Raw genomic sequence first — 15,605 nt, forward strand, 5'->3', positions numbered from 1 at the left:
CTGCGCACGGAAGACACAGGAACATTCAGGTCTTTGGAGATGGACTTGTAGCCTTGAGATTGCTCATGCTTCCTCACAATTTGGTTTCTCAAGTCCTCAGACAGTTCTTTGGTCTTCTTTCTTTTCTCCATGCTCAATGTGGTACACACAAGGACACAGGACAGAGGTTGAGTCAACTTTAATCCATGTTAACTGGCTGCAAGTGTGATTTAGTTATTGCCAACACCTGTGAGGTGCCACAGGTAAGTTACAGGTGCTGTTAATTACACGAATTAGAGAAGCATCACATGATTTTTCAAACGGTGCCAATACTTTTGTCCACCCCCTTTTTTAGGTTTGGTGTGGAATTGTATCCAATTTGGCTTTCGGACAATTCTTTTTGTGTTTTTTTCATTGAAGACAAATTAAATGAAGATAATAATACCAAAGAATTTGTGATTGCAATCATTTTCAGGAAGAAACTGAGTATTATCTGACAGAATTGCAGGGGTGCCAATACTTTTGGCCAGCACTGTACATCATAAAAGTGCTGAAAACATTTGTATCATCCGTTGTCTTAGGCTGCGAGCCCACTATGCGTTTTTCAAACGTTTTTTGCCGCGGAATTTCCGCAGCGAAAACGCTTAAAAAACGCTTGGTAATACGTGCCCCATGGTCACCAATGATAATCCGCATGTGCTGTGCACATGCTGCAGAAATTTCCACTGCGGATTATCACTGAGGAAAAATACGCAGCATATCCATTAATTTTGCGGACACGTAGCATAATTGCCGCCATTGACACGCATAATATCCGTGTCAGTACATTTGCACACGTGGATATTATGCGATTCTATGTGCGGATGGTACCCGGGTCTGGAGAAGAGGAGACTCTCCTCCAGACCCAGGTACCATAGAACCTGTTAAAAAAAAGAACTTAAAATAAAAAATAAAGATTATACTTACCTTCCGATGTCCTCCCGGTATTTTCTCCGCTCCGTCCGGTCTGTTGTATGGGTAGCGGTGGTGTGAAAGGACCTGCGATGACGTCATTGAGTCATGTGACAGCTCACGCGACTGCTGACTTCGGCGGTCGCGTGACCTGTCACATGACTCAATGATGTCATCGCAGGTCCTTTCACACCACCGCGACCCATACAACAGACTGGACGGAGCAGAGAAAACACTGGGGGCCATAGGAAGGTAAGTATAATCTTTATTTTTCACCATTCTTATTCTTTTTTTTAACTATTACTTGGTCACACTATATAAATCTCTGCCGTTTGCATGGATTTATATAGTGTGACCAAGTTGTCAAGCACTTTCCAAGTGATGCTAAAATCGCTTGGAAAAGTGCTTGATAACCCGCATGCGGAAATGCATGCAAAAACGCTTGACAAACGCTTCTACCTGGCGGGAAAAAAGCATGTAAAATCTGCATGCGTTTTTCCTGCCAGGGAGATGCAGAAAAAATATGCAGCATTTCTGCATCGTGGGCACATAGTCTTACTAACATACTAGAAGGCAACCCTGCGGTAGACAAACATTTTTCTTACATTTTTTGCATGTCACATTTTAATACAAAAAAAAAAAATCTGATCAGAAAAAAACATTTGACTTGAAGGGGGAAAACTGTTATCACGACACAGTCCATAGACAATGGCAGTGGAAACAATTGAAAATGTCAAATCCCAATCTTTTAGTTTGGCTATGATGTAAGCAGCTGCCAAATGAGTCTAGCAGCAGCTCTCTCGTAGGAAACATGAGCGCTAGGCTGAGCGTACTTTGTACGGGGAAGTCTGGAAAGATCATTTAGCCGACAGCTATCAAACGTTTTGAGGGGCCTATAGACACAGTGAAAACTATGCGAACGTACAGGCATTCTGTATAATAAATAGAAAAGCTACTAAGACCCTTACCCGTATATAAGCGTCCTGATGATGCTTCGCAAAGTACAGCATGTTGTCAAGGGCCAGCATCCCCGGAGGAGTGTGGGTAAAATCCAGCGCAGGATTTACATTGTTCTGCAAAAGATATTACACGTGTTAAACATTGAGAGAAACATATTTAGGATCATATTTAGATATTGGTTTTTAAATCAGAATTTCTGCATATATTATTACACACATAATAAATGTTAGTTGACATCTTCAGTTCTTTCTGAATAAATATCATATTTATATGTTATTTAGCATTATCTTCCTTTGGCCTTTATGGCAAACCATTTTTTTTCACTTTTATAAAACTTTGCATTTTTAGGAGCCATAAACTTTTCATTTTTTTTTAATGAACTAGTTGTATAAAGGCCTTTTTTTTATTTCAGATGAGTTGTACTTGTCAATGGCATAATTTGGGGTACATATTTATTTACAAACTTTTATTAACTCTAATTACGAGTTTTCAGAGCTGTTTAAGGGCTTGTTTTTTTGCACAACAAGCTGCAGGTTTTTTTTAAAAACTATTTTAAGATGCATACAAATTTTTAATCTTTTTGAACATTTTTTTCCATTTTTATTTTAAGTGAGATTAGCAAAAACAGCAATTCAGGCATAGTTTTTCATATTTTTTTTTTAATGGCGCTCAACATGCGGAATAAATAATATACTTCATTAATATGGGTGGTTACAAATGTGGTAATACCAAATATGTGTGACGTGATTGCGGGGATTTTTTTCTCATAAATAAACCACTGTTTTATTACACTGTGTGCACAATTATTAGGCAAGTGAATATTTTGACCATATCATCATTTCTATGCATATTTTCCAACTCCAAGCTGTATGAACTTGAATGCTTAATGGATGAAGCAGATCAGATGTGAATTTGTGTAATAAGGAAAGATGTGGCCTAAGGATACAACATCCTTTATCAGGGTGTGCAGAATTATTAGGCAGCTTGTTCATCAGGCAAAATGGACCAAAAAAGAGATTTAACTGTCTCTGAAAAGTCAAAAATGGTTAAAAGTCTTACAGAGATGCAGCACTCATGAAATTGCTAAGATTTTGGGGTGCGATCGCAGAACCATCAAAAGTTTTGTTGCAAACAGATATCAGGGATGCAAAAAACGTGTTGAGAAAAACAGATTCACATTAACTGCCAACGATTTGAGAAGACTCAAATGTGAAGCAACCAGGACCCCATTATCCTCCAAATCTGTCATATTCAGATCAGTAATGGGTACAGGCCTCCACTTCAACTCAGATTCCAGCAAGGTGGAAGTGGGGTACTGCTATGGGATGGTGTTATTAAAGATGAGCTAGTAGGAACTTTTCAGGTTTAATATGTGCTCAAAATCAACTCCCAAATAGAGATGAGCGAACCCATGGAAGTTCGAGTGCTCTTACCTGATCCGAACTTTAGTCCAAAGTTCTGTTCAGGTACTAGAACTTGATCCAGAACCTGAACCCCATTGAAAACAATGACCCGAACTTTAGATCTGGAAAAATTCTCTCTCTCTCAACATTGCAACAAACTTGCCTGTTTGCATTTAGCACCAGACACTAACTGTCCAGTACAAACCCCTAATTTTTCACTTAGGGTTCGCTCATCTCTACTCCCAAAACTTCTATCAGTTTTTAGAAGGCACTTTCTTCAAACAGTAGTACAGGAAAAAGTGTGGATTTTTTTAAAAAAAAAAACATGATTTTTATGAAGTTTCCACTGCTTGGCTGCCAGTAAAGGCTTTAAAGATAAAATAATAATGACATGGCCCCATCCTCACCTAACCCTATCGAGAACTTGTGGGCCTATTTTAAACGAGGGATTTATAGTAAAGAAAAACCATATGCCTCCAGGAGGCTGTGGTTGTTTTTTTTCCCAAAAAGTGGATTCTCAACAGATTAAGAAACTGACAGACTACATGGATGGAAGACATATGACTGTTAAGAAAAAAAGGGTGGCTATATTGGTCACTGATCAGATATATATATTATATACTGTATATGCTGTGAAGGAAATAATTATTTGATCCCTTGCTGTTTTTGTAAGTTTGCCCACTGACAAAGACATGAACAGTCTATAATTTTAAGGGTAGGTTAATTTTAACATTGAGAGATAGAATATACAAAAAAAAATCAAGAAAATCACATTGTATAAATTAGATAATTTTTTTTTTGCATTTTGAAGTGAGAAATAAGTATTTGATCCCCTACAAACCATTATGAGTTCTGGCTCCTAACCACCGGTTAGACGCTCCTAATCAACTCGTTACCTGCATTAAAGACAGCTGTCTTACATAGTCACCTATATAAAAGACTCCTGTCCACAGACTCAATTAAACAGTCAGACTCTAACCTCTACAACATGGGCAAGACCAAAGAGCTTTCTAAGGATGTCAGGGACAAGATCATAGACCTGCACAAAGCTGGAATGGGCTAAAAAACCATAAGTAAGATGCTGGGTGAGAAGGAGACAGCTGTTGGTGCAATAGTAAGAAAATGGAAGAAATACAAAATGACTGTCATTCGACATCGATCTGGGACACCATGCAAAATCTCATCCTTAATCATGAGGAAGGTGAGAGGTCAGCCTAAAACTACATGGGGGGAACTTGTTAATGATCTCAGGGCAGCTGGGACCACAGTCACCAAGAAAACCATTGGTAACACATTACGCCTTAAATGTTTAAAATCCTGCAGTGCCTGCAAGGTTCCCCTGCTCAAGAAGGCACATGTGCAGGCCCATCTTAAGTTTGCCAATGAACACCTGGATGATTCTGTGAGTTATTGGGAGAAGGTGCTGTGGTCAGATGAGACAAAAATTGAGCTCTTTGGCATTAACTCAACTCGCCGTGTTTAGAGGAAGAATTAGTATGAGTACAACCCTAATGTAATGCACACGCCCGGACTGACTGGCGTGTGCGTGTATATGTAGTGATTCCACTGGACCGTACCGGAGAGTGAATGCCTGGAGGGGCGTAACTAAGTATCCACCTGATCCGACCAAGGTCGCACGACGGCATACGACGCCAGTGCACCAAGGAGGAACCGAGCAGAGGGACCAGGTGCTACTCCAGGTCAGACCCCGGACATGGCTGTTGACCCACACCGGGGAATACAGGAACAGGCAGGTTAGGCTGGCACACAGACTGGTGGGTACAGGCAGACACGGCTGGTATGCAGACAGGGAGGTACTGGCAGGTATGGCCGGTATGCAGGCAGGTGGATGTTGGTAAGCACGACTGGTATGCAGGCAGGGAGGTACTGGCAGGTACGACAGGTTGGAGCACAGAGTGGATAGGACCCAGTACAGACTGGGACTCAGGAACAGAACCACAGAAGCGGTGGACAAACACAGCAGAGTGAGGCCGCCCGGAGCGGCGAGCAAGAGTGGAGCAGGACAAGACTGCCGGAGCAGCGAGCAAAGTGTCAGAGCAGAGCGAGACTGCCGGAGCAGCGAGCAAAGGGTCAGAGCAGAGCGAGACTGCCGGAGCAGTGAGCAAAGGGTCAGAGCAGAGCGAGACTGCGGAAGCAGCGAGCAAAGGGTCAGAGCAGAGCGAGACTGCCGGAGCAGCGAGCAAAGGGTCAGAGCAGAGCGAGACTGCCGGAGCAGCGAGCAAAGGGTCAGAGCAGAGCGAGACTGCTGAAGCAGCGAGCAAAGGGCCAGAGCAGAGCGAGACCGCCTGGAGCAGTGAGCAAAGGCAGAGCAGGCAAGAACCGCCGGAGCGGTGAGCAAGGCAGAGCAGGCAAGAACCGCCGGAGCGGCGAGCAAGGCAGAGCAGGCAGAAACCGTCGGAGCGGCGAGCAAGGCAGGGCAGAGGGGACAGGGCTCTGTTCACACAGAACAGACAGGAAGGGAAAGACAGAACGAGATACCCACAGGGTACTTGCAGTGAAGTAGCGAGTGGACCACAAACTCACAAACGGAAGTACAGAGACAACGAGCAGGAGTAGGTATGAGTTCAGACTCTGCAGAAAAAGGGGAGATATGGGCGTAGAGAGAAACGGGAAACAGGCTGGAAGATAGTTAGGGCAGGAACAGACACTGGGAAAAGACACAGACAACAGATCTAGGTATGCGGCCCCTAGAGGGCAGAAGGAACAGGCTAAGAGCGTGTTCACACGGGCCTGGAATTACAGCCTCCAGGAAAGGCAGCTGGCTAGAGTACACAGACAGGACACAGTTCAGACAAGGCAGGAAACAGACAGGACCTGGCACATCAGTGACAAGAAGCCAACTGACAGAACAAGATGCTCAGGCAAGGATTCCAGGCAGGAGCTGGGTTAAATACCAGGTGACAGACAGCAATAGGCTGAGGAAGCATCAGGGGTGTGTCTGCAGCAGCTACAAGAAACAGGAAGTTCAGAGGGCGTCGCCCTAAGCAGACAGAGCAGAGCAAAGCAGACAATATGGAAAGAAGCCAAAGTGATAGTCTGGACTGGAAATCAAGTGCGCGCTCTTGCACAGTGGGAGATGGACCACTATGCAAGGACGCCGCCAGGTATGTTACACCTAAGAACATCGCCCCAACCGTGAAGCATGGTGGGGGAAAATTATACTTTGGGAGTGCTTTACTGCAAAGGGGACATGACGACTGCACCGTACTGAAGGGAAGATGGATGGGGTCATGTATCGCGAGATTTTGGCCAACAACCTCCTTCCCTCAGTAAAAGCATTGAAGATTGGTCGTGACTGGGTCTTCCAGCAAGACAATGACCCAAAACATACAGCCAAGGAAACAAAGGAGTGGCTTAAAAAGAAGCACAGTAAGGTTATGGAGTGGCCTAGCCAGTCTCGAGACCTTAATCCCATAGAAAACGTATGGAGGGAGTTGAAGCTCCGAGTTGCCAAACGACAGCCTCAAAATCTGAATGAATTAGAGATGATCTGCAAAGAGGAGTGGACCAAAATTCCTCCTGACATGTGCGCAAACCTCATTATCAACTACAAAAAACGTCTGACTGCTCTGCTTGACAACAAGGGTTTTGTCACCAAGTATTAAGTGTTGTTTGCCAGAGGGATCAAATACTTATTTCTCACTGCAAAATGCCAAAAAATGTATCTAATCTATACAATGTGATTTTCTTGATTTTTTTTGGATATTCTATCTCTCAATGTTAAAATTAACCTACCCTTAAATTATAGACTGTTCATGTCTTTGTCAGTGGGCAAACTTACAAAAACAGCAAGGGATCAAATACTTATTTCCCCCACTGTATATATTTTTTTATTAAAACTTTTGGATTGAATGACAGCACTGTAGTTGTTCAAAAATAAAAATAGCCAATAATATAAATTGCCTAATTGTGCACACTGTATTACAACTGGGATTTTTTAGTTCATATTTATTTTCACACTTAAAAATATTTGTATTTTTTCCCAATACTTTCTAGTATTAGAAGGAGACTTGAACATGCAATCTTTTGATCACATTGATAATACGCTGCACTACTACTCACATAGTGCAGTGCATTATCCAGCCTGTCAGTTTTTTATTGAGAGATAGGCTGCGTGCCCACTATGCATTTTTCAAGCGTTTTTGCTGCGGCAATTTCGCTGCAGAAACGCTTGGTAGAAGGTCTGCCATATTCCCCAATGATAATCCGCATATGCTGTGCACATGCTGTGGAAATTTCCGCTGAGGATTATCATTGCGTAAAAATCCGCATCAATACCAATTAATTGGCGGAAGCACGGCGTTTTCGCCGCCATTGACTTGCATTGGACCGCATGCAATCCGCATCACTGCATCTGAAGATACGGATTCCATGCGTTTCAATGTGCGGATGGTACCCGGGTTTGGAGAAGAGGAGACTCTCCTCCAGACCCGGGTACCATAGTACCTGTAAAAAAAAGAATAAAATAAAAAATATACATTATACTTACCTTCTGATGGCCCGCGGTGTCCTTAGCGATGCGTCTTGGCTAGCCGGCAGCTCGCGATGTTCTGAAAAGGATCTGCCATGACGTCATTTAGTCATGTGACGGGTCACGCGACCGCTGACGTCAGCAGGTGACATCGGCAGGTAAAAAATGTATATTTTTTATTTAATTCTTTTTTTTACAGGTACTATGGTACCCGGGTCAGGAGGAGAGTCTCCTCTTCTCCAAACCTGGGTACCATTCTTTTACGGTCACACTATATAAATCCATGCCGGTTGCATGGATTTATATAGTGTGACCAAGTTGTCAAGCACTTGGTCACTATATAAAATCGCTTGGAAAGAGCTTGACAACCCGCATGCAGAAATGCATGCAAAAACGCTTCACTTCCGCTTGTCCCTGGCAGGAAAAACGCATGTAAAATCCGCATGCATTTTTTCTGCCAGGGAGATGCAGAAACGCTCAGGAAAAATCCGGAGCATTTCGGCATCGAGGGCACATAGCCTAAAAAATGCTTGGTAATAAGTGCCCCATGGTCCCCAATGATAATCCGCATGAGCTGTGCACATGCTGTGTAAATTTCCGCTGTGGATTATCCGCATGACTATATGTGCACATGCGGATATTAAGCAATTCAATGTGCGGATGGTACCCGGGTCTGGAGAAGAGGAGACTCCCCTACAGACCCAGGTACCATAGTACCTGTTAAAAAAAGAATTTAAAATAAAAAATAAAGATTATACTTACCTTCCGATGGCCCCCGGTCTCCTCAGTGATGCGTCCAGTCTCTTGTACGGCTCGTGATGGTCTAAAAGGACCTGCGGTGACGTCATTTTCTTCATATGCTTCATTTTTCCATCTGTGAACATAGAGCTGAGGTGCCTTGCCAAAAACTTCCATTTTTGTCTCATCTGTCCATATGACATTCTCCCAGAAGCTTTGTGGCTTGTCAACATGTAGTTTGGCAAATTCCAGTCTGGGTTTTTTATGATTTTTTCTCAACAATGGTGTTCTCCTTGGTCGTCTCCCATGAAGTCCACTTTGGATCAAACAACGACGATCTGACACTGATGTTCCTTGAGCTTGAAGTTCACCTTTAATCTCTTTAGAATTTATCCTGGGCTCTTTTGTTACCATTCGTATTATCCGTCTCTTTGATTTGTCATAAATTTTCCTCCTGTGGCCACGTCCAGGGAGGTTGGCTACAGTCCAATGGATCTTAAATTTCTGAATAATATGTGCAACTGTAGTCACAGGAACATCAAGCTGCTTGGAGATGGTCTTATAACCTTTACCTTTAACATGCTTGTCTATAATTTTCCTTCTAATCTCCTGAGACAACTCTTTCCTTTGCTTCCTCTGGTCCATGTTGAGTGTGGTACACACCATGTCACCAAACAGCACAGTGAGTATCTGTAGCCCTATATACAGGCCCATTGATTGATTTCAAGATTGTAGATACCTGTGATGCTAATTAGTGGACCCAACTTGATTTAACATGTCCCTTTTGTCACATTATTTTCAGGGGTACCATCATTTTTGTCCAGGCCTATTTCATGAGTTTAATTTTTTCAAAAATTCTGAGGAAGCAGGGTTGAAAAGCAATGTCTGACTTTCATTTGTTCATTTTCATAGATTTTTAATTTATTATTACTTTTGTCAGATTCAAGTTATTTCTGTGACCATTGTGGGTTTTTCTTTCATTAAACGAGGGGTACCAACAATTTTGACCACGTGTGTATGTCTAAAATGAAGCACAATCTGGACGTACAGTTATGTCGTTTTGCTGGGAGAGGCAAGTTAGCTTCCTACAGATACGACAAATACACAGACAAGCAAAAATCCTTTAGAAATCTAAGTTTTCCATATCATTATGTAAAAGATTAACTAATCACAGGTACCCGGTCAGACAAAAAAATATATATATAATTAAGAAAAAAGTTCCCCTCCCCATCTCACCCCCCAAAAACACAAAAAGTTTGTTTTCATTAACAATAATAAATCTGTTTTGAATATAGACAGAACTATGCAAAGGTCAACATGTTAGACATTATCATTGTCACAGTTCCACCCCTCACTGTGTCTGAGATGCAGTTACTGACAGCTCAGGCGTCCAATCTTGTACAGGGGCGTGCTGGAGCTGTCAGTACTGTGATTGACAGTTCGACCATCCAATCTGGTACAGTGGCGTGCAATAGCTGTCAGTGTGGTGATTGACAGCTTGGCTGTCCAATCTGAGACTGGGAGGCACTGGCTACCTTCAGGTGTTCATTATCCCAGTTTAATGCCTGGCTACTTAACTGAGCTGTTTGTCCCAGATCTCTGCCAGAGGTACATTCAGCTCCTGTGTGGTTTGTTCTCTGTGCCTTGAGTTCTGTTTATTGATCTTCTGTTGCATGACCTTGGAACTTATACTGACCATCCATCTGTTTAACCTCTTCTGCTCTGATCTGCTGTCCTCCAGGAATTCTGACCAACGGTACATTACCTGACTACGCTTATGCCTCTTCCCTCTGTTTATGACGTTCCCTCCTGGCTTTGACTTCGGACTCCTTGATTATCCCGTCTCACGGCCCGGCCGTGAAAAGTTACTCAGCGTCACAATCATATACCATACTCTTTTTCAAACTTGATCAGTTTTATTTTCCATAGCCTTTAAAAGGTTTAACAGGCCTTAGGCTACAAGTCTGCTGACTTGTGAATCCAAACATCTCGCACACTGAGGATTCCCTGATCCCGGTCTGTCATGTGACTGCAAGTATGTGATTTGCATACATGCAGTCAAGTGCCGTCTAAATGGAAGGAGCCTCGCTCAATGCAAGTGTATTCTGCGAGACTGGACAGTCCAGTCGGAATGTGGCTGGAAGTATGCAGATAACATACTTGAGGTCACATGACTACCCGCTACCAGTGCTATCACCAGAGAATCCTTGTAGAGCGCAATCTGCGCGATGTGAGGATTCACAAGTCTGCAGTCACATAGAGTGACTGCAGACTTGTAGCCTAAAGCCAGACAACCCCCTTGAAGAAGGTCTATTACATCTTGGAAAATGTCATTAACCCCTTAAGCCCCGAGGTTGGTTTGCACATTAATGACCAGGCCAATTTTTACAATTCTGACCACTGTCACTTTATGAGGTAATTACTCTGGAACGCTTCAACGGATCCCCCTGATTCTGAGACTGTTTTTTCATGACATATTGTACTTCATGATTGTGGTAAAATTTATTCGATATCACTTGCGTTTATTTGTGAAAAAAACGGAAATTTGGCGAAAGTTTTGAAAATTTTGCAATTTTCAAAATTTGAATTTTTATGCCCTTAAATCAGAAAGATATATCACACAAATGAGTTAATAAGTAACATTTCCCACATGTCTACTTTACATCAGCACAATTTTGGAACCAAAATTTTTTTTTGTTAGGGAGCTATAAGGGTTAAAAGTTGACAAGCGATTTCTCATTTTTCCAACAAAATTTACAAAACCATTTTTTTAGGGACCACATCACATTTGAAGTCACTTGGAGAGGTCTTTTTGACAGAAAATACCCAAAAGTGACACCATTCTAAAAACTACACTCCTCAAGGTGCTCAAAACCACATTCAAGAACTTTATTAACCCTTCAGGTGCTTCACAGGAATTTTTTGAATGTGGAAGAAAAAAATGAACATTTAACTTTTTTCACAAAAATGTTACTTTAGACCCAATTTTTTTTATTTTCACAGGGGTAACAAGAAAAAATGGACCACAAAATTTGTTGTGCAATTTCCCCTGGGCACGCAGATACCCAATATTTGGGGAAAAAACACTGTTTGGGCGCACGGCAGGGCTCGGAAGGGAAGGAGCGCCATTTGACTTTTTGATTGTAAAATTTGCTTGAATAATTAGCGGACACCATGTTGTGTTTGGAGAGCCCCTGTGTGCCCAAACATTGGAGCTCCCCCACAAGTGACCCCATTTTGGAAACTAGACCCCCCAATGCACCTATCTAGGTGCATAGTGAGCACTTGGAACCCCCAGGTGCTTCACAAATTGATTCGTAAAAATGAAAAAGTTTTTTTTTTTCACTTTTTCATTTTTACGAATCAATTTGTGAAGCACCTAGGGGTTCCAAGTGCTCACTATGCATCTAGATAGGTGCCTTGGGGGGTCTAGTTTCCAAAATGGGGTCACTTGTGGGGGAGCTCCAATGTTTGGGCACACAGGGACTCTCCAAATGCAACACTGTATCCGCTAACAAATTGAATGGAAAATCGGCTCAAATTGTTAGCGGACACCATGTTGCGTTTGGAGAGCCCCTGTGTGCCCAAACATTGGAGCTCCCCCCACAAGTGACCCCATTTTGGAAACTAGACCCCCCAAGGCACCTATCTAGATGCATAGTGAGCACTTGGAACCCCCAGGTGCTTCACAAATTGATTCATAAAACTGAAAAAGTGAAAAAAAAACCACTTTGACGTGGTTATTGGTGGCATTTTCAGGCACGTGACATTTTTTGATCGCTTTCTATTCCGATGTTTGATAGGCAGAATAAACAAAAACCAACAATTCAGGAATTTTTTATTTTTTTTTTATTCTGTTCCGCGTGTGGTAAAATTGATAAGGTAGCTTTATCCTTTGGGTCAGTACGTTTACAGCGGTACCACATTTATATCGTTTTTCTAGGTTTTGCACTTTTACATAATAAAAGCAATTTGATAGAAAAAAATATTTTTTAGCATCGCTTTATTCTGAGAGCTATAACTTTTTTATTTTTCGGATGATGGAGCTGTATCGCGGCTTGTTTTTTGTGGTACGAGATGACGTTTTCAGCGGTACCATTTTTATTTATATTTGTCTTTTTGATCGCGCGTTATTCCATCTTTTGTTTGGCGGTATGGTGATAAAGCATTGTTTTTTGCTTCGTTTTTTTTTTTTTTTTTTTTTTTACCGTGTTCACTGAAGGGGTTAACTAGTGGGAAAGTTTTATAGGTCAGGTTGTTCCGGACGTGGCGATACCAAATATGTGTACTTTTATTTATTTATTTATTTTTTTATAATAATATTTATTGATGGGTACATTATATTTTTATTTTTGGTGGATTCTTTTTTTATTTTTTTTTAATATTTTTGCAATTTTTTTTTTTTTTTTTTTTCACTTTCTGACCGTTTATATACTTTATTACTTTGTCCCACTATGGGACTTTCACTTTTTTTTCTCTGATCGCCTGCATGGCACAGGAATGCAGCACCATCCCTGTATCATGCAGGCTGTCAGCGCTGGACTGGGAGAAGATTGTTTGGAGATGCACTGCGCATGTCCAAACAATCTTCCTGCTGTCTGGTGACCCGGATGTTGTCATGACGACATCGGGTCGTCATGGCAACACCCGGGAAGCCTTTGCAGACAGCGCTGGAAGCTGGAACAGGAGGTGAGTATCTGCGATCACCTCCCCTTGCCCCCGCAATGCTGCGATCGACTTCGATAGACTTCGATCGCAGCATCGCGGGGGTTAATGTGCTGGGAGCGGTGCAGGACCGCTCACTGCACATAGTATCGGGTGTCAGCTGTGACAATCAGCTGACACCCGGCGGCGATCGCGCCCGCACAGCCATGACGTACTAATACGGGTCTGGCTCTTAAGTCCCAGGGCACAGACGCATATTAGTACGTCAGATGTTGTTAAGGGGTTAAAGGGGTTTTCCCACAAACAAAACTTCATTTTAATCAATAGATCTTGGAATAATAATAATTTCCACAATTGGATGTGTTTAAATAAAATGTTCCTGTGCTGAGATAATCTTATAAATGTGCCCCTGCTGTGTACTGTGTAATGGCTGTGTTTGACAGTGCAGGAACATGGTCTGATCATACCACAGCTCCTGGGCAGGGAGAAATAATTTTTTTTTTTTTTTTTTATTTCTCCCTGCCCAGGAGCTGTGGTATGATCAGACCATGTTCCTGCACTGTCAAACACAGCCATTACACAGTACACAGCAGGGGCACATTTATAAGATTATCTCCGCACAGGAACATTTTATTTAAACACATCCAATTGTGGAAGTTATTATTATTCCAAGATCTATTAATTAAAGGGGTTTTCCCACAAACAAAAGTTCATTTTAAGTAAAAGGAGAGTAAAATATAAAACATTTATCAAATATAGGTATAATTAAGGAAAGTAAAACATTTACTAATATTATAATTTGTGCCCCATGAAACTGAAATAGTCTGAAGTCAGGACATCCACTGACGTCCTGTTTTAGTAGGGGGATGGGGGTGGAAAACTGCAGGAAAGTGACTGGAGTGCCATCCTCCAACTTTATGCTCATATAGAGGCACACAATTGTGGCTTACCAGACATCAGAGGTATTTGTCAGAGAATATTGCCTACATAGTCAATAAACTAGATGGGAACAGAGCCTCACTATAATTTGTGGTACAGCTGCATTTCATGCTTTTCATAGTTTTTTTTCCATAATTCATGACAATCTGATACTGATTTTATTGAAATCTGTAGAACTAATGGAGAAACACAAGGATGATCAAACACAACCTACAGTACTTTAATTAGATTGGACTGCAAATATATTCCATAGACACTTATCACTATGTTACACATCAAATTGGTTAATTTAATTTCAAAATTAATAAATACAATTGAAGATGAACGTCCATATATAAATCCATTTAATCAATTTGTATTTCATGCTTTTATGACACTGGAAATTAAAAACAAACTTGAAACATTTAATACAAACCTGTTTGAAATGGTTACTAAAAGCATACTTAAAGGGGTGGTCTGAAACGAAGATTTATTTTAATCCTAAATCTCTATTTAATGTAATAATCTAATCTCTTTTCTAATATGCTTTAATTAAAAAGTCCCCGCACGACACCAACGGCTTTATTTTCTTTACTACTACCTCCAGTGAGGTTTTGTTTGAGCGTTTGAGAATCCCAGTGCATGCTGGGATACTCAAACGAGTCGTCATCAGGGGACAGAGGCTGCGGTCATTGCCGTTGCCTGTGCCCCCACCCTGAAATGAAGCATCATCAGTGACATCCATTTCAGGGGTGGGGCTAGTCCCTGCTCAGCTGAGCATGTGTCGGTTGTCAATTCCAAGGTCTGCTCAGCAGGATCCTGTCACTGTGCACTGCTCTTCTCAGTGCACAGTGACAATGCGCACTGCTCTTCTCAGTGCACAGTGACAATGCGCTCCCTTGCTGAACATGAGGTGCTATTGGGTTGCTTTGGCAGCTGAAGCCCTAGCAATGGCCCCAGATCTGCCATGTATGGAAGCTTAATAGGCCCTACAGATGTCAGTGTCTGATAGGCTGTTTGTCAGTATTACACTGGCATGAAGACATAAGAAGTGCAATGTATTTTGTAAGAGATCAAAGGGCTGCATGCTAAAGTTTCCTTGTGGGGCTAAAATACTGTACAAAGATACCAAGATTACATAAATGGCATACATACAGTAAAATGATGGGGATATGGTATGGGTTGTTACAACTCATAATAGAAAAACAATCTATGTTTTTTTTTTTCCTTGGAGTTTTCTGACAAATCCTCATTCAGACGTCACTGATTTTTCTTGTGAGCAAGTAACGGATCAATTTTCTTCAGTGTTTTGATCTTATTTTCATTAGTGTTTGGTCAGTGTTTCAGTTTTGATTATCAAAGTTTCAAATTGCAAAGCTTCCTCCATCCACTACAATGACAATGGATAACGATATGTCAGGTCAGTGATTCTTCAAAAACCTATTGATTTGTATGGATATTTTTGGTTCGCAACTTTGACAGGTCTCAGTCTTTTTTTA

General features: G+C 41.7%; 1 protein-coding gene across 3 annotated transcripts in view; it reads right to left on the reverse strand.

Moving 5' to 3' along the window:
* The window catches only part of ELMO1 (engulfment and cell motility 1), a 525,215-nt gene that overhangs the window by 314,861 nt on the left and 194,749 nt on the right, over window positions 1-15,605 (reverse strand). For all 3 annotated transcript variants that reach the window (XM_073678246.1, XM_073678245.1, XM_073678247.1), the window contains one exon: window positions 1,899-2,003. In XM_073678246.1, the coding sequence (XP_073534347.1) occupies window positions 1,899-2,003 (105 nt within the window). The remainder of the gene's footprint in view (window positions 1-1,898; window positions 2,004-15,605) is intronic.

This window comes from Phyllobates terribilis, unplaced genomic scaffold (genome assembly GCF_046119375.1).
Source record: "Phyllobates terribilis strain yellow unplaced genomic scaffold, ASM4611937v1 Scaffold_4__5_contigs__length_816908805, whole genome shotgun sequence".
NCBI classification, from domain to species: domain Eukaryota; kingdom Metazoa; phylum Chordata; class Amphibia; order Anura; family Dendrobatidae; genus Phyllobates; species Phyllobates terribilis.